Source organism: Pseudopodoces humilis, chromosome 18 (genome assembly GCF_049639895.1).
Source record: "Pseudopodoces humilis isolate 2021_Gansu_Grassland_sample_001 chromosome 18, ASM4963989v1, whole genome shotgun sequence".
NCBI classification, from domain to species: Eukaryota; Metazoa; Chordata; class Aves; order Passeriformes; family Paridae; genus Pseudopodoces; species Pseudopodoces humilis.
Genome location: NC_142217.1, coordinates 15,526,590 through 15,550,677, shown reverse-complemented (window position 1 = coordinate 15,550,677; position 24,088 = coordinate 15,526,590). Strand labels below are relative to the sequence as shown.

Sequence of the window (24,088 nt, the reverse complement as noted above, 5' to 3'; positions counted from 1 at the left end):
GTTATTTGGGGTGATACATTTGGGCTTTGTGTTCAGTTATTAAACTTCTTCGCTGTCTCACACACGGATGAATAAACACAGGAAACTGTCCCACTTTCTCTCCTCCAAGTGTCCTTGTGCCTCTGGGCAGGATGTTTCCCTGCAGGCAGAGATGGGGCTGTACAGGGCTCTTGAAGTTGCTGCTCCCTTCCAGACAACCACAATCCTTCCATAAGCCTTCCAAGAGTGTTTAAATTAATGTCCAAGGGTGACACCACACAGGGGAGATGAGAAGCTCAGCACCATCCATTTCCCAAGTGGTGCTGATGAAAGGCACTGCTCTGCCCCATTCTGTGTTCTGGCTCTCCTTGAGATCCCTCTCCATGTTATAGGTGAGGCTTCTGCTGCCCCAAATCTTATTAAAGCATCACCTTTTGCTAAGTTTTTTATTTTGGTTAGTGTGGGTTTATTCTATTCTATTCTATTCTATTCTATTCTATTCTATTCTATTCTATTCTATTCTATTCTATTCTATTCTATTCTATTCTATTCTATTCTATTTCTATTTCTATTTCTATTTCTATTTCTATTTCTATTTCTATTTCTATTTCTATCATAGAGCAGGCTGGGTTGGAAGGGACCTTAAAGCACATATTGTACCAGCCCCTGCCATGGCCAGGGACACCTTCCACTGTCCCAGGCTGCTCCAAGTCCTGTCCAACCTGGTCTTGGATGATTCCAGTGATGGATGCAGCCACTCTGGGCTATTCCAGTGCCTCACCACCCTCAGAGGGAAGAATTGCTTCCAAATGTTCCATCTAATTCTGCCATCTGTTAGTGTGAAGCTGCTCCCCCTGGTCCTGTCACTCCAGCCCTTGTCCAGAGTCCCTCTCCAGCTCTCTTGGAGCACATTTAGGCGCTGGGAGGGGCTCTAAGGTGTCCTAGGAGCCTTCTATTCCCCAGGCTGCCCATTCCCAGTTCTCCCAGTATGGCACCATTCCCGTTCCCATTCCCGGCCCTGCACGCGCTGCCGCCGGCCGGACTCTCTCCTGTCCCCTAGCGGGGAAAGCCGGCGCTGCAGCGGCACCGGCACCGGCACCGGCACCGGCACCGGCACCGGCACCGGGATCGGGATCGGGATCGGGATCGGGATCGGGATCGGGATCGGGACCGCAATCAGGGTGGAGGTCGGAGTCAAGGAAAGCCGAGTCCCAGGAGCCACCGTCAAGGTGTCACCGCTCAGCCCCCAGCTCCCGCTGCAGCCCCCGGTGGCACCGAGACTTCTCTCTGCTCCCGGCCCCGCGCACCGGAGCTCGCTCCGAGCGGGGTCCTTTCTCCGCTCTTTCGGGCATTTGCACGGGGCAAGTGTAAACCAGAGCAAAAGCACAGCAGGGAGTGGCGTGGGACCCTCTGCACTCCCCGCCCCAGGTTCCTGCAGCTCGGGGTCACCCACCGCCCGACCCCGGGAGCCCCGAGCCGGCTGCGGGGCGCCGGGAGCCCTCACCGGGCTGAGAACGGGACGGGTACAAAGCACGGGGAGCCCGTGCTGAGATGCAAAGAGATCTCTTTGCAAACGGGACTGTGAAAGGGACCGGGAGTGCGAGCGGGAGTTGGAAGCACCGGAGTTCCAACCGGGCTGCGAATGGGACCGGGCTGCGCATCTCCGGGGGCGCAAACCGGGATGGGAACGGGACCTGTCTGTGCACTCCCGGGAGTGCGAGCGGGGCTGGGAACGGGACAGGGCTGCCAAGCAGCCGGAGCCCCAGCCGGGCAGTGAACGGGAGCGGTGTGCGCAGCCCGGAGCCCGGCGGGGGGCGCGGGCCGGACCGGGAGCGGAGCCGGGCGCTGACTCAGCCGCCGCCGCCCCGGGCCGTGACGCGCCGAGGGGCGGTCGCTGCCGGCTCCATATAACGCGGCGGCCGCCGTGCAGAGCTCACACCGACCCTTCCTGAGAGGGAAGAGGGGCTGAGCAGCCGGGCAGGCAGCGCCTTCCTCCTTCTTTCTCCTCTCCTTCTCGGCGCAAGCTGCACTTTTGGCGGTGTCAATGAAACTGGCAGCGATGATCAAGAAGATGTGTCCCAGCGAGGCCGAGCTGAGCATCCCCGCCAAGAACTGCTACCGCATGGTCATCCTGGGATCCTCCAAGGTGGGCAAGACGGCCATCGTCTCACGCTTCCTCACCGGGCGCTTCGAGGAGCAATACACGCCCACCATCGAGGACTTCCACCGCAAGTTCTACAGCATCCGTGGTGAGGTGTACCAGCTCGACATCCTGGACACGTCGGGCAATCACCCCTTCCCAGCCATGCGCCGCCTCTCTATCCTCACAGGTACTTGTCAGGAGGTCCCTCTGCCAGATTCCTGCTCAGTGTGGGGATGTTTTTGCAGTCCTGGGAGGAGGGAGGTATGATTTTGTGTGTTCAAGAGGTTGGGTAGCTCTTCTTGGTGGACTGGAGGGTGCAGGACCTGGAGGATGCTGCCTGGTCCTTCCCTCTCCAAGCCTCTGTTCGGCTTAGGAGTGGGTCCCTCTTGTCCCCATCCCTGCAACCATCTCACGTTCCCTCCTTGTCCCCAGGAGACGTGTTCATCCTCGTGTTCAGCCTGGACAACCGAGACTCCTTTGAGGAGGTGCAGCGCCTGAAGCAGCAAATCCTGGAGACTAAGTCGTGCCTGAAGAACAAAACCAAGGAGAACATAGAGGTGCCCCTGGTCATCTGTGGCAACAAGGGCGACCGGGACTTTTACCGGGAGGTGCAGCCCCGGGAGATCGAGCAGCTGGTGGGAGGGGACCCCAAAAAATGTGCCTACTTCGAGATCTCAGCCAAGAGGAACAGCAGCCTGGACCAGATGTTCCAGGCGCTCTTCGCCATGGCCAAGCTGCCCAGCGAGATGAGCCCCGACCTGCACCGCAAGGTCTCGGTCCAGTACTGCGACATCCTGCACAAGAAGGCGCTGAAAGGCAAAAAGCTGCTGAAGGAGGGGGGCCGGGGCACGGAGGAGGCGTACGGCATCGTGGCCCCCTTCGCCCGGCGGCCCAGCGTGCACAGTGACCTCATGTACATCCGGGAGAAAGCCATCGGCGGCGGGCACGGCAAGGAGAAGGATCGCTGCGTGATCAGCTAGGAGCCCCCGCTCGCCACGGGAAGGGAAGGAAGGAAGGAAAGAAGGAAAGGAGGGGAAAGATGCTCGTTTCCGAATTGACTTGGGACAGGTGCCCACGTGGGCAGAGAGGGCGTCGCCTCTCCCCCAGCCTCCCTCCTCCCGCTTTCATCATCTTCCTCCCTGGGGGTGCATTTTGGGAGCGAGGGATGCGAAGGGGGAGGCTTTGGAGGGCAGGAGGGAATGTCACTGGGAACAGCCTCCTCCTCTGGGCAAAGGGACAGGGAAAGGGTGAGCTGCTGGGCAGCCAGGTGAGAGGATGAGTGTGGAGGGCACAGACCTTGCTGTTTCTTTCCCTCCCAAACCTCAGGAGGGAGGGCAGGGGCCTGCCACCACCTGCCTGGGGCTTTGGGCTTGGTTCTTGGTTGTTTGTTGTTTTTTTTTCCAACTTGAGAAGCTGTGCACGGACTCTGGCTCTGTGTTGTGTGTTCATTTGTGTCTGCAAAACACATGCAGAAGACTTCTAAGCTGTTGCAGAGTTACAGCCCCGATGGACCAAAAAACTGACTCTTGTTTACATTTGTCTTGTTTGATTTGCAAGATTTGGGGAGGGTGGGGGGAGCGGGAAGGGTTTTACAAAATAAAATAATAGGCACTTTATGTAGGTATTGTTTGTCATTGACATGAACAAAAAAAAAAAAAATCTTCAAGTGTTTCTACCGTGGGTGAAACTTGATGTTTTATTTTTTCTACAAATTAATAAAATCTTTTAAAAAATTACACCTGCAGGTTTGCCTTTGCTTCCTTGCCCTATCCCATAGCAAAGCCTGCTAAACTAAAGGCCTGAGCTGCGAGGTAACAAACCCAAGCCCTCTATTGCCCCATTTTCTCCGACTCCCAGTGCAAAGGTTCCCGCCTCTGCAAGCCGCAGGGTTTTTGCCACACAGGGTAACGAGAGGCCACGCAGGGAATTACTCACTCCAACGGGTCACTGAGCCAGCACTCTTTCCTCACTCCACTACGCCGAGTGACGGTGCTGCCAGCCCCACGACACGCCGGGCAGTGGCATGTCACTGCCTGCAGTCACCCAGCAAACTGACATCACTTCGTTAGAAAGGGCTGATTGTGTTTCATGCTCCTTGCTGATTAACTAAGCACACTTTAATGATGTCAACACAGACTGATTCACTGGCACCCCAGCTGGGATATTGTTTTTACTCTGCAATATGAGTAAAGGAAGTACTTTGTTCGAAAGGTCACCTTTACATCTGATGGTTTTTAATCTCTTCCCAATAACAAGTTGCAGTAATCGTTGCTGGAAGTGAAAGGGAAACAGGATCACTCTTCAAAGGCGGCTTTTCCCAGCTCCAGCTTTTCAACCTCTGCTTCCCCCTCATGCAGCAGCACAAATCTGTGTTTAGTACATATTAATGGCAAAAAAAATTGTATTGAAGGCACAAAACAACTTTGTGTTGGGGGACAAAAAAGGTGGGGGAGCGAGATTGCAAAGCAAACCATTCTCAGCTTCGCTTGAAACTTGGATTCAAGTTGACAGAGTTAACTTGTTCCTGATCTAAGTGCCAGACATTTCTTTGGCAACCAGTTGTTTCTTCCAGCTCTGCCTATGCCTGATTTCACAGGAACAGCAACTGGCAAAAGAATGGAAAACATCATCCAAGCATGAGACACAGGAATTTATTGAGCTGGGACAGGCAGTGGCTGGTGGAAAGGCAATTTCAGTAATAAAAAATGTGTACATTGTGCTTTGTTTATCTCAGTGTTCTGCTTTACTCAGAGTTTACACACTGGCACCTTCCCAAAGAAAGTACTAGTACAGAATCTCACTGGGGACAGAGTAAAAACTCAGGTGAGTTAAAAACTACAGGTAATAAAACTCAGGTAGTAAAAACTACAGGTGAGTTGCAACCATCCCACTGAGCAGAATTACCCGTTCCAGCTGCTCAAATGTTTGTGGTTGTGGGAAGCCCCTGGATGTGGAACTTGCCAGTCCTGTTGAGCCTGACTTTAGTATGGAATAACTAAAAGATTTTATCATTTATGCCCTTTGTTTTGATTCTTGCCCTTCCTCTGTTTCAAAAGGGAAAGACATTGGAGCTGGGCCCAGGATCCCATGTGCTGCCAACATCCTGCTCTGCCCACATCCACTCAGTGAACACACAAGAGGGGCAGTTTGGAATTTATATATCTTTATTTGACTCATCTCAAACACAACCACCAATTGTTTAAAAAGAGAAATACAAAAGTAATTGAAAGCAATAACTCCTCTTCCAACACAGAGGGAATGGAAAGAGTACCAGAGACTCTTTCCAGGAGCAGGGCCAAACAGTTCATGCTTCCCTCTTACGTTCCCTTTTGATCTTTGGCCATTTTTAAGTAAAAAAAAAATGCAGAAATGCCCCCTTTTTCACCAGCAGGTACTTTGACCCTTAGTGAGGAGAAAGCAAAATGTCTCCTGCTTGTTTGAACATAAAAAAGAACCCCACCCAGAGAGAAAACAGGAGATGGGATATATAAGTGCAGAGCCCTGCAGCTGATGAAGGGAGCGTGCCGCTGCCATCGTCCCAGGAGAGCACACGGTGTCCTGGCTCAGTGTCACACACCCATGGTCCACACAGGCACAACGCCACAGCACTGGAACCACAAAACCTGAAGCAAGAAATGTCAACTTCTGCCACCCTGTTCAGCCTGGGTAGGAGGTATCTCAGACCCAGAGAGTGGAGCTGTGCCTTTCCTACTCCTTGGGGATTTCAAACATGCAAAGGCTCTTGTATTTCTGCAGCAGCTCGTTTTTGGTCCGGACCTGCTCCCGCAGGTTCTGCAGCTGCTGCTGCTGCTGCTCTGGGCTCACCCCGATGCCAGGCATGGAGCTGATCAGCTTCCTCATCTCCTGGAACTTGTTCTTGAGCTCATTCAGTACCTGGTGAACATCCTGGCTGTCCTTGTCCATGCTGCAGAGGAGAGGAAATTGAGACACTGTGAATTCTCTAATTGAAAACACTGGAATCTCCAATACAACCAGGGTTTAAACTGGAATTCACTGGAAAATTGCTCCTGGTATCTAGCTACACACACCTGATTCACCTATCCCAATAAAATGACACAGATAGATATAGACTGGGTAGCTTAGGGGGCAACTGGTTTCCTGCCAATTTCCAGCACACAATCCAGTCACCTCAGGATGCATTAATCAGGTTAGGAGCTGCTCTGCAGCTTTCAAACATCACCCTGGAGCAGGCTAAATTCTCCCTCTGAACTCCTGTACCTCTCTTTGGGAAGGTAAGATTGCATATGTGTTGTGTGTAGTCACCTGGAAAAAAGATCTCAGTCTCACCTGTGACCTGTTGCTGCTGTAATACAAAGAAATCAATGCAGTCAAACAGCATGACAGCAGAAAACAGAAACTGTTCCCCAAAGTGTCACAGAATGTCCAAAGGCAGAGAAAATGCTACTTGGGAGATTTAAAAGGAGTCTCTGGGGATTTATACTTAATAAAAGAGAAGCGGTGGGGGTTTTTTTGGGTTGGTTTGGGGTGGGTTTTTTAAGAGCAGCAGAATTGGCTCTGCAGCCAGCTCTGTGCTTTTCAAGGCTTAGTGTTGTCTGAGGCAGCGTCTGCCCTTGAACCCTCATTAGTATCTGACTCAGCTTTGTTAGCACCAGCAAGAAGTTTTACTGATTCCAGGCAAAAGCAAGTCCCCGCTTCCAGGCTGCCTGTTAATAGGGAGAGCAGGATTCTAATGGTCTTTGAAAAACTGGGAGCCTGTTCAATAGCCAGACCTAAAAATAAATCTGCTTGGCATGACCAGGGCAGAGAGGTGCTCGATTATAACTTTGGGGAATCGTGACATGGCTGAGAGCAAAACTTTTAAGCAGATGGCTGCCGTTTGCTTCAAAAGCCTGTTGGAACAAAATATTCATTATTCCCTTCTAAATAAAACTGCAGCTGGTACTATAATGTCTCCCCGTTATGCAGACACTCAGGGCCAGGTCAGCAGTGGAAAAATACAGAAAAACACACAACCAACCCCAGCACATCTGGGGAAGGATGGGGTGACACTGCCTTTCATTCACACAGCTGTAGGCTGGCTTTGACAGGGGTGTCCTCCCCACATCTCATCCCCATCCCCACTCAAACAGAACTGACAGCTGCCTGTTGCCTTGTTGATCCAAAGGGATAAATATTTTGGGGTTGGTTGGTTTATTTTCCTGATGGGTAGTTTTCTTGCTGGATGAAGCCACTGAAGCAATTCCCTGTTTGGGGGCACGGAGAGATGGGAGTGAGAAGGGTGTGGGAAGAGCCTGCAGTTGCCTGCACTAACACAGAATTCAACACAGCATCCAACCACAGCCTGTGCTGATGGACTGGGCACAAACCCCGCCTTAAGGCACAGTGTTCCTCACCACATCAGCCAACCCACCATCGGTGGAGCCACATAGTGGGACCTCAGCAGTGATGCTGTTGACTGTACAAGGCTGAAAATATCAGCAGACCCTGTTTAGGAAAACTTTCTCCAGACCCAAACAGGAAACAGCACCCGTCCTTGAATGTCAGCAGATTTACGTGATACATCCTCGCTCTGGAGCACAGAGTCACCTTGGAGATGTGTCCTCATGGCTGAGTCAGTGTCAGAACAGCAGGGCTGGGCTCTGCCACTCGAGGCAGTGTTAGAGGACAGCTGGTTTGCCATCTGTCAGGGACAGGAGGCAAAACATCCCACCTCTGGCTGCCAAGGTGCCACCTTTCTGCCACACTGTTCAGCACCTACACTGACTTGAGCTACCCAGGAATCTCCCCATGTGAAGCCAAGGGAGGAGTGGGTGGCTCGGTGGGACAGGGCACAAGATATCTCTGGGACTGTCACCTGTGAGTCACAACAACCTGATCAGTGACACATCACAATCTGGGAGGTCTCAGCCCATGGCTACTGACCACTTTGGTGATGTACATGCACACACCTGGCAGGGGATTTAGCCTCACTCTGTGGTCTGCACAGATCAGAGAGTATCAAGGTTGGGGGCAACTTGATGGCCTACACCTAGCACAGTGGGGAAACTAAATGAAATTACAGTGTTTGTGTTCTAATGCCCATTCTGGACTCGTATGTCAAAGGCATTCATTCCCATGGACTGGGCTGCTTGGGCTGCAGAGCCATTAGGGATGAACCTCCCTCACCTTTCAGACATGCTTGCTCCAAATGAAACATCAGCAGGACACAAATCAGCTCCTCAATGAGTGCGGAGGAAGAGAGCAGGAAGAAAGCAATTCATGCTTCCCATGCCCACTGCCTCACCCTGCAGTGTGCCCAGGTGAGAGCACAGAGCCTGCCTGGATGGATTTCCATGGCAGAGACATCCCCTTTCTGGGAATTCAGATGAGCATCTTTGGAGGGTTTTTCCTGGGTTAGAAACATGTCGGTTCTCAGGACTCTTGTACCGGCACCTTTCACCTGTACAGTGCTTATCTTGAGCTGGGAAGAGAACAGTGTATGTCCCACTGAGGAAGCCATCCTCCTTTTTACAACTGCCCAGAAATGGCTTGCGTTCCTGACGCACTGCCTGTACTTTCTGAGGCTGTTATCATCCCAAGAGTACAGTTCTCTGGAGCAATAACCCAGCGGACACACAGTGCTCCTGCTCCAGGGTTAGTGCTGGGGCAGTGTACCTGAGCCACGGGAGCAGCTGCACTGCTCAGGTGACCCTGACACCACCCAGGTACTGGCACAAATCAGAGAGATGCACTTGGGGCTGTGCCAGCTCCCTCCAACACTCTTCCCAGGAACTCCAGCTGACAGAAAAAGGGCAAAGCAGATGCTGGGAGGATGGAGAGCATCACTAGAGGGGTGACCCATTGCCCTGCTACCTGTTCAGGGCATCCTGAAGAAACGGGGGTTGGGAGTACATCACTTGAGGGAGGATCCAATAGCCCAGCTCCCCGTTCAAGGCATTATGAGCATGCTAAGGATGAGAAAACAACTTAGAGGGAACCCCGTAACTCTGCTCCCTATCCAGGGCATCTCAAAGATGCTGTGGTTGGAAGAACATCACTCGAGGGGAAACCCCATTGCCCCAACTCCCCATCCAGAGCATCCTGGGGATGCCGGCTGAACATCACTCGAGGGGGCATTCCATTGCCTCACTCCCTATCCAGCGCATCCCCGAGGATGCTGTGACTGGGGCGAGGCCACCCCTTAGCCCTGCTCCTCACGCAGGCCCCGATGGCTCCGGTGTGAGGCAGCACCGTCCGAGCGGGGCGGCGGCGGCAAGGCCGCGGTGCCCGGCGGGGCGGGGGATGGCGGTGGCCGTGCCCGCCGTTACCATTTGATGATGTCGTGGACGAGCGGCAGGAAGGAGAACTCCTCCTGCACGGGCGGCAGCGGCGGCGGTTTCTGCTCGGCGGGCGGCTCCGGCGGCGGCGGCTCCTCAGCGGCGCGGCCCGCGGGCCCGGACGCCAGGCCGGGCCCGGCAGTGACGGAGCGGAGCAGGGCGGGCCCGCCATGGCTCCGCCTCACGGCGGCCGGAGCCCTCAGCGAGCCAGGGGCCGGACCGGGCGGCGCTCAGGGTCGGGGAGTGGGGCCGTGCCCTGCACCGTCACTGTCATCCCCAGTGATCCGCCTGAAATTTCCGGTGGTCCTCCCCGAAACCCGCAGTGATCCCCTCAAATGCCTCCACAGTGATTGCGCCTGTCCCCCAGTGATCCTTCCTGAGACCCTCAGTGATCCCTCCTGAAACCTGCAGTGATCCCCCTGAGACCCCCAGTGATCCCTCCTGAGACCCCCAGTGATCCCCCTGAGACCCCCAGTGATCCCTCCTGAGACCCCCAGTGATCCCCCCGAGACCCAGGATCCCAGGAACCACCCAGCGGTCCCAGGAGCTATCTGTCTGGTCATGGCTCCCAGCCGTGTTGGTGTGCAGTTGGATTTGTGTCCCAAGTCTCTGTGCATCCCTCTCTTTCAAACCAAATCTGAGGGGGAAATTGCATTATTCTGTGTAAATAACCACAGCAGAGTTTCGCTGTCTCTTATATCCCAGCTTTCCACCATGTTTTTCTGTTATTTGGTGTCCTCCGTTTGACTTTAATGCAAATGGCAACGATACAGGTTGGATGATGGGGATGTGATCGTTGAAATGCCTTAAGGACAGATGTTTACATGGGACCAGACTTTCTGCTCAAAGGAGAAAGCATGGCCAGCATCAGTTGGAAGGAAGGCAAGCTGGAGTGTTGGATGAGAGCCTGGGCTGGAGACTGGAGGAAGAATAGAAGTGTCAGGGCTGGGACTGCTGTGAAGCTGGGAAAGGGACAAGAACGGGGGGGAGAAGGCTGAGAGAGCTGGGGGTGCTCAGCCTGGAGAAGAGAGGACTCTGGGGAGATCTCAGAGCCACTTCCACTGCCTAAAGGGGCTCCAAGAGAGCTGGAGAGTGACTTTGGAAAAGGGCTGGAGTGACAGGACAAGGGGGAATGGCTTCCTACTGGGTTACCTGGGATATTGGGAAATTGGAAAAAAAGAAAAAAAGAAAAAAAAATTGGGAAAAAAGAATTCTTCCCTCTGTGGATGAGACCCTGGCACAGGTTGCCAAGAGAAACTGTGGCTGCCCCATCCCTGGAAGTGTCCAAAGCCAGGTTGGACAAAATTTGAAGCAACCTGGTCTAGCAGAAGATGTCCCAGCACATGGCAAGAGATTGGAAGCAAGTGATCTTTTAAAGTCCTTTCCAACCCAGACCATTCTGGGGTTCTGTGAAGAAGTGGAGCTCCGGTGTGAGTGACCTGCAGGAGGAAGAGATGTCTCGGGATGGTGAGTGGTCAAGGCTGGGAGAGGGAGGCTGCACCAAGCAGCCTCAATTTGCTTCAGTGAAGTGCTGCCCCTGTGCTCAAACCCCTGTAACCACACAAAGCATCACAGCACGGATAATACCAGCCACAGTTGAGAGCTTTTATTCCTGGTTTGGCTTAGACAAAGCGCGTGATTTAATTTTTAATTTGAAATAGGCCTCCCTGCTCAATGGTTATAGGCTGAGGAAGACTGGGAAGGCAATTTTCTTTTTTAAACCAATTTCCTTCTGAAAACAAACAGAGGCTATTTATACATCTAATGAGAATGCTGGCAACCATTTAAATGGGAGTATTGGCTGCTTGCTCTAAATATAGCAGATGCAATCGCTCACTTTGTTCCTACTGTCAGGAATAGATCCTTGTTCGGTAACTGATGCTGGAATGTGCAAAGGAGCCTGGGGGAGCCCAGGTTCCGCTGAGCAGATCCCTGTGGGAAGGCTGGTGGTATTTATGGCCCTTGACTGAGCCAAGCAGGAGGCACAGGATGCTGTGTCCTTCAGATGGGGCTGAGCCAAGAGGTTCATTTCTGTCTCTTTTTAAGGGCTGTTTCTAAAGCAAGAGTTGATTCAGGCTCTGTGGGGAACATTTCCCTCAGTACTGTGCTGGTTTTAATTCTCCCCTTGGCTTTCTGGAGGAGGGCAGCAATAATTGCTGGGCTGCTGGATGCCTGCCTCTGATGGTTGAGTCAGGCAGTTGTTCCAGCAGGTGACAACATGCAGATACCATTCAGTAACTAAAGTGCTGTCAATCAGCGTTTCTTTTTGCCTTTCCATTTCCATTTGGAGTCTGGTGTTCCCAAAGTGCTGGAACACAGTCTTATCTAGTTGGTGTGTCCCTGCCTCTTGCCTTCTCTTCTTTGTGGGAACAGTTCCTCCAGCTCCCCCAGGTGACCCACCTCTGTCCTTTGGGGCTTGTTGTGTCTCATGGCAAGTCCAGGGGACAGCAAAGGTGTTTCACAGTCTGGTTAAAGTTCGAAAGGCTCCTCCACCACTGGAGATGCTGCTGAATTGGTCAGATGAGACCGTGGTGTCAGCCTGCGCCAGGGCACAGTAGAGCTGGGGTCTGTAGCCTGACAGTGTGTTTATATCCCTGGTGAGGGCTGCAGGGAGAGGTGAGAGCAACTGACAGGTCTGACAGGGAAGAGAAGATTTTTGGTGTTGTGGGTGTGCAGACAGTGTTGACCTCAGGTGAGAGGCAGTGCTGCTGCACCCAAATATTCACCTGTCTTTATGGAACTCCAAGCTGTGAGACCTTTGTCCCAAGGGGGTAACTTTGGTGACCTTTTTTATTTCCTTGTAGTGCGGTTCCTTCCAAATCCTTTGGCAGTTGTGTTGAGGTCTCCATCTCGGATGGGAGGGCTGTCAGCCCATCTGCTGTTCTCAGGAGGAGCTGGTGGTGGGTTACAATTCTCCCTAATTTTCATTCTGTTTTTTTTTCACCCACTATCAGTTCCTCATCAGAAGGGTTTGAATGAGCAGCCCGTGAAAACTCCATGTGAGGCAGCTAAAGCGTGAACAAAGACACTTAGTGATGAATGAAATGAATAATTTCCCCCAGGATTTGGTAATAAACCTGAAGTGCAAATGATCGACCTGTTCCTCAATTTAATTGTGGCTCTTTGTACAATTCACTTGCTGGACAGGCAGCGTCTGAAATGTGTGAATGTTTCCAAACCATCTGATTTTCTGTGTACATTCATTGCTCACCCAGACATTTCATTAACCCATTATCCTAAAACCCAGCTGATCAAATAATCCGTATCCAGAGTATCTTTTGTTATTGCCTGTTTCTGTATGATACCAATGCTATTTTTTCTTCTCCTGTCACTTCTGTACAGATTGTACCTCTTGTCCTCTTCCAAAGGGAACTTTTGAGGTATTTACCACCAGTTATTTAATTCAGCACCAGGTGACTCTGTGCCTTTCACTATTTCCTTACAATGACTTGATGTTTTTTTATTGATGGTCTGACATTTCACTGGGCTCTGCTTCTTGCTGTTGGACCATCTGGAGCTTGTTGTGCTGTTGCCACTAGCTCTGTTATCATTTTCTACTATGTGGCTATCACCAGCCTGAACTTTATCTCTTCCTCCTGCTCCTGCACTGCATCATCAGCTGAATTTTCTATTTCAGTCTAGCTAAGCTGCCGTGGTGGGATAAGTCTGTATTGCTCAGTCAGTGGGGGGTGTTGTCAGGGTTGTGGCCACCTGGGAGGGGGTGATAGGAAGAAGTTACAGCTCCAGCTCTTGGCTGTGGTCAGGGCACCTTTTTGTTAGGTCATGGCTGTGATCCTACAACTGCTCGTATTTGTGGCTAAGATCTCCCTCATTTTGACCAGATGTGAACTGAGTCTTTGGCTTTGCCTTGTCTTGACTCTTGGGACCATTTCAGGCCCTGTCTCAGTCTTCTCATGGGGGTGCTGATGGGATTGGCAGGTCATGAGCCGAGCTTCATCCTTTGAAACCGTGTTTTACCAGAGAGATTTAGGCCCTGGAGGTCTGTCTGCCCCAAACAGTCAGTCCTGCACTCCCACATGCTCCCAGAGCTGCTGGTGCTCCAGCTGCCATTGAGATTTAAGATCCAAACAAGCAGCACCAAAGACATCTACAGCACCCCAGTGCCTCCTGGAGTCGCTGGCTGCTGGGGAAACTGGGCTGCTGTGGGAGGAGGGCCATCACCCCATGAGAGAGAGGTGGGTAGGATTTCCTACCCAGAAAAGGCCACCCTCAAGGAGAGCCCAGCATGCAGGACAGAGCCTGGGATAAGAAGTGGTACAGGAGGCTTGGCCAGGCTGCCTGTACCCCACAATGGGTGTCACTGCAGGGCATTGGCCTGGCCATGGTGGCCAATGCTTCGTGCTCTGAGCCTCAGGAGCTGAGTGGGGATGATTCAAGGCCACAGGGAGTGTCCAGTGACCTCACCATGTTCTCCAGTGCCATCCCACTGCTGACCAAACACAGAGGCTGGCTCAGGCCACCCCAGGGAAGGCACCCTTGGCCATTACATGGGCAAAGGGAGCACCGAGGGCTTCTTGCACAAGATCAGCTACGCAGAAGCACGGATCCAGGAAAACACGCAGCCGGAGCAGCCTCAGCCCCCAGCCTGGCCCAGCTCCAGCTGCAGGTGGCTCTGGATCTCACTGTCTCCATTGGGCAGCTCTGTGCCCATGCAGCATCCCAGAATGCTGAGTCCTGGGGACCACCAGTCCCTGCAGAATCCCACAAGATCATCCCACAGCCAGGCTGTTTTCCACCCAGGGCAAAGGGGCAAAAGTCACCTTGCAGGAGGAGCAAGAGAGGAACTTGGAGTGTGAATTTGGGGTGTCCCTGAGGAAACCTATGCCTGCAGAGGGAAGTGCCCTTGTTACCACTGGGCAAGAGCAGCCCTGGATCCCTGCTGGCTCCCGCTGCAGTGTGGTGAGTCAGCAACGTCCCTGCCATTATTTACAAATAATGAGGGAAGCTCTGAACACGTGCCGCCAAAAACATGAGGCAGCAGCAGTTTCACTCTCAATATGCAATCATGGCCTTGAAGCAATGCTGCAAGATTCTGCACTGGAGGCCAAGGCTCAGCCCAGGCAAAGATTTCTCTCCTGAGCTCCTGGATGCATAACCAGTATGTTGGGAAGGTGTTGGAGTGTGCATCCCTGTGCACGCGCATCCCTGTGTGCTTGTACATTCCTGGGTGCATCCCTGGTGCATCCTTGTGCTCTTGTGTCCCTGTGCTTGTGCATCCATGGATCTCAGGGCACCACTGCCCTGCACAAGGACACTGCGTAGGTGTCATAGAGGACAGATAAATTTACCTGGGTGCACGTAGCAGACACTCACTAATGGGGCCACATTAAGGATATTAATGAAATCTCAGCTCCCTTTCTTGGAGTCAGTCCTTATTCTCCTAAAGTGGGTCAGGCTTTGTTTGTGTGTTTGTCAGGGTCCCTTCAAGCGTGGCAGAAAAAGCCATTACCTGATGCTGGAGCCCTTCAAAATGTTTCTCTTGGGTTACTTAACACAGAGGGAGAGGAAAGGAGCTTTGTTCAGACTTTGTTTTGGCACCACAGAAAAAGCATCTGGTTAAGATTCTAGCCCATCCTTCACTTGAATTGCAAACAACATTTTGCTATAATTGGCCTAATTACTGAAATGAGTCAAAATTTATATGGGCTTTGCAAGATCAGTCAGGTGTCCTTAAAGAATAATTTTACACGGCAGAGCAGTGGGTTTCTGGGGCATCACTGGCACTGTGGGAGACACATCTTGGGAGGTGGAGAAGTCTCCCTCCAGCTCCAGTGAAGAACCATTTAATCCTTCTCCTGTCCTGAGAATGGTTCATCTCTACAGGGCCATGGCAAGAGCAGTGTTTTGCTGAGCCTTTCTCCTCCTGACCTTGGGTTTTGTGAGCCCTAACCATCTCCAGGATGCTTCCATCCCCCACCTGGAGTAGTCTGTCCCCCTCCTCAGCCACACCAGCAGCTTCCACCCGGTTCTGGAGCTGGCACCATGAGTGGCTTGTCACAGTCACGTGTCCCTGGCCCCAAGGATTCCTGTTTGCCAAGGGCTTAATGTTTAGCTGCTAATAAACAAGGCGTATCGGGGAGGTTTTGATGACCAGGTAGCTAAACTTTCCTGGGAAGTTTGCTGACTCTTGTGGCACAAACAAGGCCAGGATGTGGTGACATTTTTGTCTCAGATAAAGTTTTCATTAGAAGTTTCCCAGAGCAGGCGTCCAGCATTGCTTTAGCTCCTACTCCCTCGCTCCTGGGCATTCCTTGAGTTGGTGATCCAATGCTCAGCCATGCCCCATCCTGCCCAAAAGCTTTCTCTCCATTCTAGCTGCACACTGATTAATCCAAGGAGGAGTCATTTATTTGGGTTGGATTGGTTTGGAGATTTGGCTCCAAGCAGCTGCAGGGGAATCAAAATAAGGTTTTCAAACAATGTTAAGGGGGAAAAGAAAAACCCTCCTTGTTGTTCAGAGTTGAGAAATGAATTAATTTGTCCTTCCTGCCTCTACCCCATGGGCATTTCTCAGCCAAAACCCTGAATTTTTTTCCCAAAGGAATATGCCCTACAGCCCAGCTCAGCAGCTGCTGCCCATCTCAATGACCATTGGGTGTCCATGGCTTGATCCAGCCTGGAGCCAGCTTTTGCCCATTTCTACTTTGTGGATTAGCTAAACCCATCCTGGCTTCTCCTCTGGGGGCATCCAGCAGAGAGGGAAGCCAGAGAATCAAAGCATTTCAATCCCTAACACCATCCTCTTACCCCAGTGTGGCTCAGCTTATTTGTAACAGTCCAAATGCAAACAGATGTCATTAGAGAAGGACATTGGCATTCAGGTAAACACTGATGCATCCTCACCCCCCGTCCCATACAAAACCAGCTCTCCTGGCACTGCAGGAATCTCTTGGGATGCTCCCACTGCCCTCCATGGCAATGGCAGCTGCTGGCAAGGCTGGGCACCGCATCTCTCTCACCCAGGGATTACACTGGGACCTGGCTGCTGGCCGGCCCGTTCCAGCATCTCCCAGCAACTGTAGAGATAATTGCCATAAGTCTAATTGTTCCTGCTGGATAATGAGTATTTTGCATCATCATGCCCAGCTGCTGAGAGCATGATCTGAGTTGCTATTTCAGGGCTGGAAAGTGGCTCCTCTGAGCCAGGAAAGGCCAAACCAGGCTGGATCCGGGCACCTGAAGCAAAGTCCGCACGCTGAGGGTCCCCTCACTGCAGTACTGGTTTGCCAAGCTGCTTTGTTACTGTGCAGTCGCTGCACAGAGTGTGATGACCTGTGTTCTGGTGGTGTCCCTGGTTTTGGGCAATGCCATTGCAGGCAGCAGGGTTTGTCACAGCCTCCCCACGCTGTTCCATCAGGCAGCCCTGCTCCATGCTGCCAGCACACGCGGTCAGCCAGGACCGCAGCAGGCGTCACCCTCTGCACCAACGCGATGGGTTGGATGAAGCAGCCACGTGGCAGGAACCCCTGACTGGGCATTGATTTTTCCTCCACCAACAAATACTCTGCAAGACCCGAGGATCCATCACTTCAGATCGGGGCTGCTCAAGTGCACGAGGCTGGCTTGGCAACAGGGACGGCATTTGAACAAGGCAGGAGCACGGTGCTTCTCTCCCTGTGCCCCATCTGGCACCTGGAATGGCTGCTGGTAATTGCTCCATGCTGCAGCATGTATTGAGCAGCCAGCTGTGGCATTCCCACTCTGCTCATGCTCACAAACACGTGGGTTTGAGAGCAGCATCAGCAGAGGCTGTGCATCCCATCCATCCCATCCCACAGCTCCCAGCTCAACCCTGGGCTCCACACCTCACTTACTTTTCCCTTCTCCACAAACCAGCTGCAAACAACTGTCAAGTGCAAATCTTGTTCTCAGTGCACCCCTCAAATTAACCCTCCTGCCTTGGTGGCTGGAAGGGATTTGAGGACATCCATGTGGCATAAAGATGTCAGACAAAAGGGTTTGGCTGCCAGGTTGTCACTTGTGCCCCTCATGTAATACACAAGCCCCTAGAAATGAATTTGCAAAAGAGGGTGCTGAGTTTGCCTTGGGAAAGGTTGGTTTGGGGTTTTAGATAAGAGTCCTACAAGCTGGTTGGGAAAGGAGAGAGAGGAAAAAATGTGTCAGGGCAAGAAAGGGGAGAGATAAGTGACGTATCTGGGCTGGGAACATGATGCCAATGGCCTTCCTGGCACCATGGGGCTGCAGGGTGGCCAGATCCAGGCAGTGACAGCCTTGGATGGAGCTGGCCTGTGGCAAAGCCTGCTTGCTGGCCAGGAAGGCAGGGAGGAGGCAGCCCCAACCAGGGACCTGCTCCAGCTCCTAAGGGCTGTGTGGGGAAAGGGTGATGGGGATGATGCCCCCCAAATTCATGCACCTGCACCCCACTCTCTGCTCCATTCCCTGCCACTGCTGCCATCCCGGGGCACAGGATGTGGTCTGCACCAGGGATTGGGTTAGATGTTAATTTTTCACCTTTGGGAACACCTTGCCTGTCGTACCATCTCCAGCTTTTGAGGGTTGGGGTAGATTTTCTACCGAAATCGCCTCTGCTGATGCCCAGAGAAGGATTTGGGTGGCCAAGATCACCCAAAGCAGTGTCCTCGGGAGCCAGCTGGGCGCTCGTGGCCGATTTTTCACGTTGTTTCCTAACTGTAGTTCTTTATGTTCCCTCAAAGCAAAAGGCGCAATTAGCTGGAGGACGGGAAGTGCGGGGATCCGGCAGCAGTCGGGAGCTGCTGGCGAGGGGGCGGCTCCCGCTTTAGTAGGATCCCTTCTCCCCACCAAACCAGCTGCTGGCATTTCTCCTGCCACCATCACCGTCCTCCTGCCGTGGTGCCACATCCTCTCGGGCATCCTGGCAGGAAAACCGGGAGCTGGCAGCAGCTCCACATCCCAGCACCGCCGCACCCCTGCGAGCACACAAACACTTCTCTTCTGCCAGCTCCCTATTTGCAGCACTGTATATACAGTATAATCCACCCACGGGGAATCCAGGCTGTACTTGGCTGGGAAGGACAGAACATCCTTGTGATTTAAAAGGTCAAAATGAATGTCAATACATTGTGAGCAAGAATGCCAAATCCGCCTTGAGGACACGGTGCTTGGAGGGACTTGGCTGTCGGGTGTGCTGCTCCCGAACAAGGCATGGGGTGCCCAAAAACCCTCTGCTTGCTGCAGGGTCAAGCAGGGCAACTATCCTGAGAATAAGAATCCCATGGTGTGCTAGCAGCTTTGTCTGTTCAGCCCACAGCTCCCTGTACCCTCTTTCCACCCCTGGATACTGAGGGGGTGAGCTAGTCGTGATGTCCCTTCATGAAATTCTCCCAGTCTCCTGCAGTTTCTGGCTCTAAAGCCCCAAACTCTGCCTCCTCCACAGGGCTCTGGTGCACAATTTTCTTCCCAGGGCTTGGCTGTGGTTGAGGTCCACGGGCAAAACACAGCTGTTTGCTCTGGTATCCGGAAGGCAGCAAACCCCACTGAGCACTGGACCGGGAGAAGCCACCCCTCCTCCTCTTCCCAGATGGAGTGAAAGTGCTGTCATTTCAAGCTGGGCTGGAGGAAGCTCGGCTTGAGCGGATGGCTGGGATTGATTTCCAAGTGACAGAGGCACTCTCGTGTCCCTTGAGCTCCCAGCCCTGTGCCTAATGATTTTCCCTGCTAATAATCTCCGCTGAGCAGGCAGCAGAGGTGCAGGCACAGGGCACAGGGAGGAGTGGGATCATTCAGAGCCTGACATGGCAATGGCAGGTCCATGCTAATCTTCCTGACATATGGATCCTTTCCATTCTTCTCCAACCCATCCCAGCAGGAGGGCTGCCCACAGAGCCCTGGATACCAGCAGCACCAGCCCTCTTACGATGGCCCTATTTAATGAAAACAAAGCCTTCTCAGTGCTTGGGGAATTTGGAGGTGAATTAGGAATCCCTTCACAGTGGCAGAGAAACTCCCAGGAGCTGATAGTGTTTTGCAGGAGGGGTTTGAAGGCTTTGGAGCTGTGCTGAGCACAGGGGTTCCATAGTGTGTCCTCCTGGACACAGCATTCCCACCCACAGAACTATGGAATGGCCTGGATTAGAAAGGACTTTAAAAGTCATCCAGTCCCAACCCCCTGACATGGCCAGGGACACCTTTCATTATCCAGGTTGCTCCAAGCCCTGTCCAGCCTGGCCTTGGACACTTCCAGGAATGGGGCAGCCATTTCTCTTGGCAAGCTGTGCCAGGGCCTCACAACCCTCACAGGGAGGAATTTCTTCCCAATATCCCATCTAATCCTGCCCTCTGTCAGTGAGAAGTCATTCCCCCTTGTCCTGTCACTCCATGCCCTTGTGCAAAGTCCCTCTCCAGCTCTCTTGGAGACTCTTTAGGCACTGGAAGGGATTTGATGGTCTTCCTGTCACCTTCTGTTCTCCAGGCTAAACACCCCCAGCTCTGTCTCACCCCCAGCTGCCCCCAAGGCAGAGCTGCTCCGGCCCTTGGAGCATTTTTTTGGGCTTCTTTCAAGAACATGAACTTGGGCACAAGATTCTCCAAACACAGACTTTTGAGGACACCCCCAGCTGTCGCCATCCCGGTGCTGCCAGCAAGGAGCCATGTCCAGGAGGAGCAGTGGGACACTTCTGTCCCTACTGGAGCCGAGGTCGGGGCAGGTGACAGGAGCTGGCAGCGCTGCCCAGCCTGGCAAGGCTCTCACAGCCCCAACCTTTCTGGCTTTGAAAACAGGATGGGAACAAGACGCACTTTTGTTTTCAGTTTGGGAGCTGGAACGGGACTTTCAGGCTGTTCCTGGGATGTTACGGCCTCCCGGCTGTGGCGGGGGTGGGGACCATGCTCTGACACCCCGGGCAGCCTCATTGCTTCTTTGCATCCTTCCCATTTTGTCCTTCATCAGCAGATCCCAAAGCCAGGCTGGCTGGGGAAGCTCCTCTGGGAGCACAAGCGGGGATGAGTGGCTCTCAGCCTTCAGCTGGAAACCCCCCTGGCTCTCACCATGGCTCACGAGCTGGGGAGCCCAGGGAGGTCAGGGAGTTTGTAGTGCTGCTCCATGAAAAATGTGACTGTTGCTCTGGGTAGCACAGGGCACTGAACTAGAAAACCAGCATATAAGGAATTCAGGTGCCTGTGCCTTGTGTCACCTCTAAAATCCAACTCGTGGACATCAAGGAGCTGCTGGCAGAAACCCTGGACTGTGCTGTGGGGACAAGGCTGGGGACATGAGGGCAGGGAACAGCTAGGGCTTGCAGCAAGGCCATGCTTATGCTCACAAAATGTAGGAAAATGGGGTTGAATCTCACATCCCGCCACGAGCAGGGTCAGCTGGTCCTTACTCAGGGACCAGGGAATTCTGAGTCACAGAAATTAGGGACAATATGACCCTGCACCAAAATCAGGAAGAACTCTGGGCAGTCTCTCCCTGCACAGGGCTGGCAATGGTTCACTGCTCAATATATCAGCCATGAGGTGGGCAGGCAGCTGATGATGAGAGTATTTTGTTCCTCTGGTGTGGAAAGGGAGATTTCTAGAAGAAAAAGTGAATCACTACAACCCCTGATGGCAGGAGGGGTTCTGGCACTTTGTTGTCACCCAGCGCAAGCCCTGGGACAACCCCAAGGACAAAAAACTCAGTCTCTCTGCTTCCTGGCCCTGCTCCTTATCAACCTCTCCCACCCACAAATGGAGAAATAATATGCCCAGTTCCTGTGGAAGAGATTGTGAGCAGCCAGTGATGAGAAATCACACGGGTCCTGCCACGTTGGTTCACGTGCGGGCACACAGAGGCTCCTGCAGCATTTCCCAGCAAATCCTTGGATTGTGCCAGTAACTCCCAGGAGCCACTTTTGATCGCCCTCCATGGTTTTCTGCCCCTTTTGTGTGCTGAGATCCCATTTAGTCTCTTCACTGACGAATTCATGCCACCATTTGCAGTCTTTGGCTTCCTGTGGCAGTTGTCACAGCAGGGAAACAGGTTGGTTTTTTTTGGAAGAAAATCAAGATTCCCACATAATTTCTGCTGTGGGGACCTCTACTAGGAAAATTAAACCTGATCTCAACTGCCTGTACCATGGAAAGCCAGGGTAAGGCTATTTGTGTTTGGTTCAAAAGCTCCCCAAATCTCCCCAAATTCTTCTCCTGGCTGAGCTCAAGTAAAACTGAGTGAAGACAGTCCCCACAGGCCAGGAGCTGCTATGGGGCTGGGAACATTGGGGATTGTAAAGCACAGAGCTGGGAAAGGGGCTAGGGAAGGAGCTGGGACACCCAGGGCAGCTCCATCCCTGTCCCCTTTGGCCACAGTCCCTCTGCAGGGCAGGAATACCCAGAATTTCCTTGAACCCCCAAACACGATGTATTCCTGCCCTGTGTCCCTATTGCCCTGCTCAGTTCCTTTTCCTTGTGCTGACATGAGGATTCATATAAAAGTCAGGTCAGGGACCAAATTCATCTGGGAGTATCTGCCCTGCCAAGGGTTTGTGCCCTGAGTTGTCCCTGCACGGGTCTGGCTGGATCGGTGCCACCCCGAGGTGCTGCAGTGCCAGCACCCCCTGCTCCAGGGTCTTGTTTGTGCCTCTGAGTGATATTGTCCCTGTGAAAAACATGATTCTTGTTTTTGCTGCCTCAGGGCTGAACCGTTGCCCTCCCCAGGGATGGGTCCCTAAGTGCTGGCAGGGATTTATAGCCTGCCATGATTTATGGTGGAGGTGGAGCAAGACAGAGCTGTCACAGCCAGCACCAAAGGAACCTCGGCATTAGTCCAGCATGACCTTACCTTGTCATGCAGGACAAAGCTCTGAGGTCAGAGAAGTGTCCCCTGAGGACAGCAGTGGCATCCACAGGACAGATGACAGTGTGCATGTGTTCAGTCACCTGTTCCCCTCATGGAAAAAAACAGACATGAGAATTTAAAATGCAAATTTTTGCCTCTAGTTCAGAAGTTTGCTCATCTGCCTCATCCAGGAGGGACGTGGTAGAAGCTGGCACTGCCAGGGGATACACCAGGTGACCCAAAGACAAAGCAAGTCATGCAGAATGGCAGCAGATGTGGTGTTGGACTCAGGGAAGTCGTTCAGCAGTAACACAAAGCAGAGGAGCTGTGGGAATACAGGGAATACAGGGCTCCCAAATAACTGGGATCTGGGACACCCCTGGTGCCTAGGCACCTCTTCTCCTTACACCACAGCCCTCCTCTGCAGGGAGGCAGGGAAGGGAAAGGGCAAAGCCAGCTCCAAGTGCCAACTCCAAATCCCAACCACTTCTCATTCCTTGACTGTCACTACTCCCTTCCCATCCAGCTCCTCCTTATCCATGCAGGGCTCTGTGGCCAGACCAAACAGCTGCTCATGGGGCTGCAACCCAGACAAATACATTCACTACAAGCATCTTGTCTTCTGCAGAGTGTTGAAATCCAATCCTGGGTTCTACCAGGCTCTGTCTCTGCCCTCCTCCTCCCCTCCTGGGTGAGAGGTCTGTGGTTGCTCAGCTCTGTTTACTAACCAGGAATTTTTCCCTCCAGCTGTTTCTTTATTTTCACTGCAAAGCAATGCAGAACCACCTTGACCGAGAGCAGGTGAAAGCCCAGTGCTGATGCCTGCACCAGTTCAGACCAGCAAGGAGCTGGGCATTCTCCTGGGGCATGGGATCTACATGAAGGGACATAGAGAGGTCCCTGTAGTGGGATCAGGTGTGCAGATTTGGGATCTGCCATGAACTGAGGGACGCTGAAGTGGTGATATGTGTGGGGTCACACCAAAGCCAGCGCTGCCTGGGGAACTGCTGGGGATCCCTTTTCTCTGGGAACACCAGGTGGGTTCTGGGGCTGTCAGGATGGAGCTGTCCCCCTTCTAAACCTGGGACAGCATCACCAGCATCCCTCTGGGACAGTTTGAGACAGTGGCTGGCCTTCCAGACAAAGAGCCTTTGGTGATGAAATGCCTCTTGAGCAGCTTCATACCAGCCTGACAACCAGCCATGCTCTTCCAGCTGGGTTGCCACCAGCCAGTGAGTTATTGCAGGAGGAAGGAGAGGATTTAGCCTTAGTTTAGCCTTGCTGGAAAAGGCTGGGTATCTCTCTCCCAACCCTAAACATGGATCTGAGGCTGTGAGACCCTCACCCTACTCCCTCCATGGCCTCCATGCATCCCTCACTGCCCTGTTCCTGCAAGGCCCCCACAGCCAACTCTGTGTGTGTGAGCTCATGGGATCCCCCTGCACAATACAAGTGTCTTCCAACACACTCCCCACTCACCAGAGTTTGGGCAGACCCTGGATCATCCCCATTTTGGGTCCTCCCCAGGTCTCCAGGTTGGCCTTGTTGCCAAGACTGGCTGGGCAGAGGAATGTCAAAGAGTTTCAGCACACAAAGGCTGTGCCAGCCCCGTCCCAGCCACCAGTTCTGGGAAATACCCGGTGAGCCCGCAGGATTGTACTGGCAGGAGTGATAGCCGATCCCTGTGGCTGGTATCAGCCTTTCATGGCTCTTAGCCAGGCTCTCCGGGAGAGGTGAAGCAGCTCAGCCTCCCACAGCCCTAAGGAGAGGAAAGGCAGGTGCCAACAGCTAAAAATTAGTTTGGGGAGAGCCAGGGCCATGTGGTGCCAAGCCCTGTTGTGTTCACAGTGGGTATCAAAGCCGGTGTCGCACCCCAGGAGAGCCCCTTTT

The 24,088-nt window shown here is 52.9% G+C and overlaps 2 protein-coding genes across 2 annotated transcripts; one reads left to right on the top strand and one right to left on the bottom strand.

Moving 5' to 3' along the window:
* The first annotated feature begins 1,922 nt into the window (after positions 1-1,922).
* Positions 1,923-3,858, top strand: RASD1 (ras related dexamethasone induced 1). The gene is made up of 2 exons (XM_005523049.2): positions 1,923-2,309; positions 2,555-3,858. The coding sequence occupies exons 1-2, from the start codon at positions 2,024-2,026 to the stop codon at positions 3,100-3,102; spliced, it is 834 nt and encodes a 277-aa protein (XP_005523106.1). The 5' UTR covers positions 1,923-2,023; the 3' UTR covers positions 3,103-3,858.
* Positions 3,859-5,268: 1,410 nt separating this feature from the next.
* On the bottom strand, positions 5,269-23,709 carry MED9 (mediator complex subunit 9). Its single transcript, XM_005523048.2, has 3 exons — positions 23,678-23,709; positions 9,412-9,600; positions 5,269-6,047 (listed from the first exon to the last, which is right to left on the bottom strand). Exons 1-3 carry the CDS (start codon positions 23,707-23,709, stop codon positions 5,831-5,833), a joined length of 438 nt encoding a protein of 145 aa, XP_005523105.2. The 3' UTR covers positions 5,269-5,830.
* Between the last annotated feature and the right edge of the window lie 379 nt (positions 23,710-24,088).

Coding starts and splice junctions, on each gene's coding strand:
- RASD1 (XM_005523049.2), top strand. CDS start 2,024: ATGAAACTGGCAGCGATGATCAAGAAGATGTGTCCCAGCGAGGCCGAG. Junction 2,310..2,554: donor CCGCCTCTCTATCCTCACAG/GTACTTGTCAGG, acceptor CCTTGTCCCCAG/GAGACGTGTTCATCCTCGTG.
- MED9 (XM_005523048.2), bottom strand. CDS start 23,709: ATGGGGATGATCCAGGGTCTGCCCAAACTCTG. Junction 9,601..23,677: donor CAGGGTCTGCCCAAACTCTG/GTGAGTGGGGAG, acceptor GGCCGCCGTGAG/GCGGAGCCATGGCGGGCCCG. Junction 6,048..9,411: donor GTCCACGACATCATCAAATG/GTAACGGCGGGC, acceptor TCTCCTCTGCAG/CATGGACAAGGACAGCCAGG.